Source organism: Gadus morhua, chromosome 14 (genome assembly GCF_902167405.1).
Source record: "Gadus morhua chromosome 14, gadMor3.0, whole genome shotgun sequence".
Taxonomy (NCBI): domain Eukaryota; kingdom Metazoa; phylum Chordata; class Actinopteri; order Gadiformes; family Gadidae; genus Gadus; species Gadus morhua.
The window spans coordinates 21,617,019-21,622,018 of NC_044061.1; the positions used below are offsets into that span (position 1 = coordinate 21,617,019).

At 45.5% G+C, this 5,000-nt stretch overlaps 2 protein-coding genes across 2 annotated transcripts in view; both read right to left on the reverse strand.

Moving 5' to 3' along the window:
* plekhg4 (pleckstrin homology domain containing, family G (with RhoGef domain) member 4) overlaps positions 1-1,296 on the reverse strand; it is a 22,715-nt gene extending 21,419 nt beyond the window's left edge. Inside the window, exon 1 of the mRNA XM_030377556.1 lies at positions 944-1,296. The gene's annotated coding sequence lies outside the window, so the exon portion shown is untranslated. The remainder of the gene's footprint in view (positions 1-943) is intronic.
* A 230-nt stretch (positions 1,297-1,526) lies between these two features.
* slc9a5 (solute carrier family 9 member A5) overlaps positions 1,527-5,000 on the reverse strand; it is a 13,365-nt gene continuing 9,891 nt past the window's right edge. The window contains exons 13-16 of the mRNA XM_030377629.1: positions 4,573-4,722; positions 4,257-4,329; positions 3,948-4,082; positions 1,527-3,868 (exon numbers count right to left, since the gene is read on the reverse strand). Coding sequence (XP_030233489.1) covers positions 3,234-3,868; positions 3,948-4,082; positions 4,257-4,329; positions 4,573-4,722 — 993 coding nt within the window. The 3' untranslated portion in view covers positions 1,527-3,233. The remainder of the gene's footprint in view (positions 3,869-3,947; positions 4,083-4,256; positions 4,330-4,572; positions 4,723-5,000) is intronic.

A 5,000-nucleotide genomic window follows, 5' to 3' on the forward strand; every position in this document is an offset into this window, starting at 1 on the left:
GGTTTTGGTTTTAAGTACACCAGTAATGTATATTCAATCAGAATTCAAATATATACACATTTGAATGCAGCAAATCGTCACCCTCTTAAAGTAATGGCCTAAGTCACCTTTTTGCCAAAATGATTTTCTTGCCTAAATCAGCTCTTTGTGATGCTAGCCACCTCTGGTAAAATCCCCAACATCCTCAGTTGAACAGATCATGTGATCCTACCCGTTTAGTGTAATGGCCTATGTCAAGAGTGTGAATTAGGCCAATTTATTTGGCCTAAGTCACTAGACAAGAGTGACTTAGGCAATTTTATGAGCGTTTCAAGATGGCGGCCACTTCCAAAAAAAAGAAAGTCTACCAAGCTAGTGAAGTTATTGCCATGATGCAGGACTCGTTCCATACAAATGTTTGTGGCATAGGCCTACCCTTCCTCATGGTCTGTTACAGTAGTGGGAAAAAAAAAAGAAATGCACTGTTTTGCCTCACTTATTCCAGAATTAATTCGGCCCAAGTCAGGTTCAAAATTTAGTAAATCACAAAGGCATGTTCATAAATTGGCCTAAGTCATCTTATCCTCTTATGTTACACAATTGACTGACATCATTATTTGTACATCAATAGTAATCTATTGTCATAACCTTTGTGTTTGAAATGATTCATAAATATCATATACTCTATATATGGTTCAGTTTTTTCTGTTTTCTGAACAACTTGAAAATATGACTTAGGCCATTACTTTAAGAGGGTGACGAAATGTTATTTAACTGAATTTTATCAAACTGCTTATTAGTTAGCTAGCTAAGGCTAATTTAATTCATGATAATCGATCAAATATTTCTCTAAACTGTTTCACTTTTACAGAAGTAACCTGCTGATAAACTGGAGTGAAACTTCGAACTGATGAGTTACTTGATTGAACCATAGAACTGCATAAAATACATATTGGAAACTTACCGACGGCTAGGCGAGGGGAACACGTTGTGCGCACACCGGGCGGCGGTAACCAGGTAACCACACTTTAGTGACTCCAAGAAAGAGGTTACGTCCACCACCAGGTAGCGCTGTTGGATAGGGTAACACTAGCACCAGATGGCGATGTTGGCTAGGCGTTATAGAACCACCAAGTGGTTGTGTTAGGTATGGCTACTACCAGGTGGTGTAGTTAGGTAGTGTAACAGTATCGTCAGATAGTGGGGTTAGGTAGGCTAACAGTCTTTATAGGTCCATGGTAACAGTCCCCCTCAGATGTTAGGTAGGGTTACAGTACCACCAGGTGGTAGTGTTAGCTAGGGTTACAGTAAAACCAGTTGGTGGTGTTAGGTAGGGTTACAGTACCACTAGGTGGAGGTGTTCGGTAGGGTTACAGTACCACCAGGTGGTAGTGGGTTACAGTTCCAACAGGTGGAGCTGTTTGATAGGGTTATGGTACACAAGGTGGTGTTAGGTATGGCTCAAAGAGGGAGAAAAGGAATTGGGAGTACATTTTATGAAAGTGTTTGCACAACCCGGCGTTCTCAAATGGATGGGCCTTCTGCAGTCTGTTTTAGTCAGGGTTTATTTTCTGTAGGCCTACTTAAAACTGTTCATCCACATTTTTTAAACACATTTCTTTCTTAATTGACTCCCATAAAACTTTATTAGTTTCTCAAGATATACAATAGCATATACTGATACTTGGTGGTATTTAATGGTAACATCATGTATACACAAACAAAAAAGTGGTGACAAGGGCCTGGTATTGAGTGAATTTTGTGCATGTATAGGCTCATATCTACAATCCACAAATGTAAATGAAGGCCCGTGTCCACAAAGCGCTTTTTCTTTCAGCGCCAGCGTCTTCCCATTGTTATCAATGGTCTTTGAATTCACAATTTACACACCACTCACTGCAATGGATGGGGGAGAGATTTTGTAGATTGTACCAGATATTGACCCAGAGAAGCATTCACATTTATTGGAGTGACTTATGCTACATTGCAGTGGGAGTTTAATCAGAAAAAATTAAAGCAGACTAATGTAGCAGAAATACTTTTACCTGCAACATGAAGTACCAGAGATGTCCTGAAGGCACAAAGAGAGTTGGATCAAGATGACATTATCAAGTCTGGAGGTCTAATAAATGCTATGGTTGACATAAAGTCACCAAAGATATGGAGTTGTCTTTGGAGCATGTCATGGATTGTTTAGCCACAGAAGGAGTTGAAAATAAACACCTTACCCCAAGCTAGATGTGCTATAAATTGGAGGTGATGATAGTCTACTTTAATAGACAGAGCTAACTTGAGGTACTAGTCTAGCTGGAGGTTATAAGCTAGCTTGAGGTGCTTGGCTAGCTGGGGGAGCTATCCAGTTTAATAGATAGGGCAATCTGGGGGTGATAGGCTAGTTGGAGGGGCTACACTAGGTGGTCAAGGGACCACCAAAAGCTAATGCCAACTGTGGGAACTAAGCAATTTAAAAAAAAAAAAAAAAAAACACTGCACGGTGATTAAGTATATATTGTACACAATTATTGGTATGGTGTTATGTTTTCTCTCAATCAAAATAAATCATTATCTGCAGTCCTAGATTATTTTATGAAAGTTTTAAAAACATTTAAAATACAAGCCTTTACAGAAGGCTCTATGACCAGCAGCTCCTTATCTCCAGCCATGGGCAATAAGGCCAGCCATATAGGGCTCATTCCTAGCAAGACTTGTAAGTTATATTCTTCCTCCTGATCTGTAGCCTCTGGTCTCTAGTACTGTCTTGTCTCTAATCTCTTGTGGTGTCTGGTTTCTCTCATGATATCTGGTCTCTCTCTCTCTCTCTGCTGCTCTTTTGCCTATGGTCTCTTCTCTCTGCTGACCTGGTCTCCTGGAGTCTTTCCTGGTGTCTGGTATCTTCTGATCGCTGGTAACTCCTGGTCACTGCTGTTCTTTAGTCTCTAATGGAATCTGGTCTCTCATGATCTCTGGTCTGTACTGGCTCTACTGGTCTATCTGGACGGTGGTATTGTGCTGGTTTTGGAATGTAGTAAGTCTCCCTGGTCCAGCTGTAGAGGAAGGTTCTGCTGAGTGCTCTTGATGCTCAGGAGATGCCAGTAGAGTGAGTGAGTGTGTGTGTGTGTGTGTGTGTGTGTGTGTGTGTGTGTGTGTGTGTGTGTGTGTGTGTGTGTGTGTGTGTGTGTGTGTGTGTGTGTGTGTGTGTGTGTGTGTGTGTGTGTGTGTGCGTGCGTGCGTGCGTGTGTGCGTGTGTGTGGTGGTTAAAGCTGAGTAGGTCCTCTGCTGTGTGTCTCAGTGTTGCCAGCAGGGGGCACTGTCACCAGGCTCCTCAGGTAGACACATGGGTTCCTCCTCCTTTCTCCGGGGGTGGAGCTCAGGGGAGGAGCAGGGGGCCTGACGGACATGAGGGGCTGTTCCTCCTGCTGCTGCTCGGACAAGGCCTCCTCCTCCTCCTTCTGCTGCTCCTTCTCTGATTGGCTGAAGGAACAAGGAGGGGAGGAGACGGGTCGCTGGCCGGCGAGCCGGGAGAGGACAGAGAACCTGGGGTTAGGGTTTAGGGCGGGAGGGGGCAAGGCCACGACCCTGAGGTTAGAGTTGGGGTTCAGGGTGGGAGGGGGCAAGGCCATGAACCTGAGGTTTGGGTTGGGGATTACGGAGGACGGGGACAAGGCCGTGACTCTGGGGTTGGGGTTCAGGTTGAGGGGGGAGGAGATGCTCTCCAGAGATGAGATGCTCTGGTTCCAGGCCTGCTGCAGGTCCACGGGAATGACCTTGGTAGCCTCGACGGAGACGCAGGGAGGGAGGGAGCCGGCGCCGACCTTCCAGGGGAGGAAGCGCTCCCCGCAGGTGGGGGAGGCCATCGAGGGGCTGTCACACGCCTCCAGAGCAGCTGGAACTACAGAAGAGGAGGAGAAGGCTTAAGGAGCATTCTTGCTCGGTGTGGGTTTGTGCGGGGTGCACTGTGTTTGTGGTACCTGATTGAGGTCGTTGTTTTGGTGGCTCCTCCTTGCGAGCGACAAACGTAATACCAATGTCTTCCTCTTTCTCGGAACGCTCCTCTTCCTCTCTCTCGTCCTCCATCTCCGAATCCACCGGAACCACCACTGGATCTGAAAACAGACCATCTGGTTACTCTATCCATTCACATCTTGTATTTTGTGTTTTTCTGTCTTTGACCGTCTAGAAAGGTGCTTCACAAATAAAATGTATTATGAGCATTATCATGAGGGTTAGCATTAGCATGTTTATCATTAGCATTGTTAGCAGTGGTCTTGACAGTTTACCTTTGTCCTGCCAACTGACGTTACGTCGAGGTTTTTCATTTCCTTCCTGCTCCCTGGTGTCTGATCCTCGATGCTGTGGAGGAAGCAACACTGAGCACACTGTAGCTAGAAGCAAACTAGATAGGATGTGAACCAAACCTAAGCTACATAGGAAGGACTAACCCCAAATGACATAGGATAGACTAACCCCAAACTAGTTGGTATACAAACAAACCCCTAACTAGATAGGGTAGAATAACCCCAAACTAGATTTTGGAAGATAGTTTCCTTCCACCCCAACCCCCTGCGACCCAAGCCTGAGATAGAGGAGGAAGACCTTCTTCTGGCTGCGGTCCTTCTTGTGTCTCTTGTGTCTGGACGTTTTGAAGTTCTCCATGCGGCTCCTCATGTTTCTCTGGAAGACCTCCCGCTCCTGCCGCTCCTGCTCCCCCGCCGGCATGAAGTGTCTGCTGTAGTGGGACTGGTACTAAGGGTAGTAAGGGAGGGAGAGAGAGACAGAGACAGAGACAGAGACAGAGACAGAGAGAGAGAGAGAGAGAGAGAGAGAGAGAGAGAGAGAGAGAGAGAGAGAGAGAGAGAGAGAGAGAGGGAGAGAGAGAGAGAGAGAGAGAGAGAGAGAGAGAGAGAGAGAGAGAGAGAAAGAGAGAGAAAGAGAAAGAGAGAAAGAGAGAGAGAGCACAGATTAAAAGTCACGTTCAACATTTTCAAATTACCTTAAGATGTCTGAAGACAATGCTGATCCAT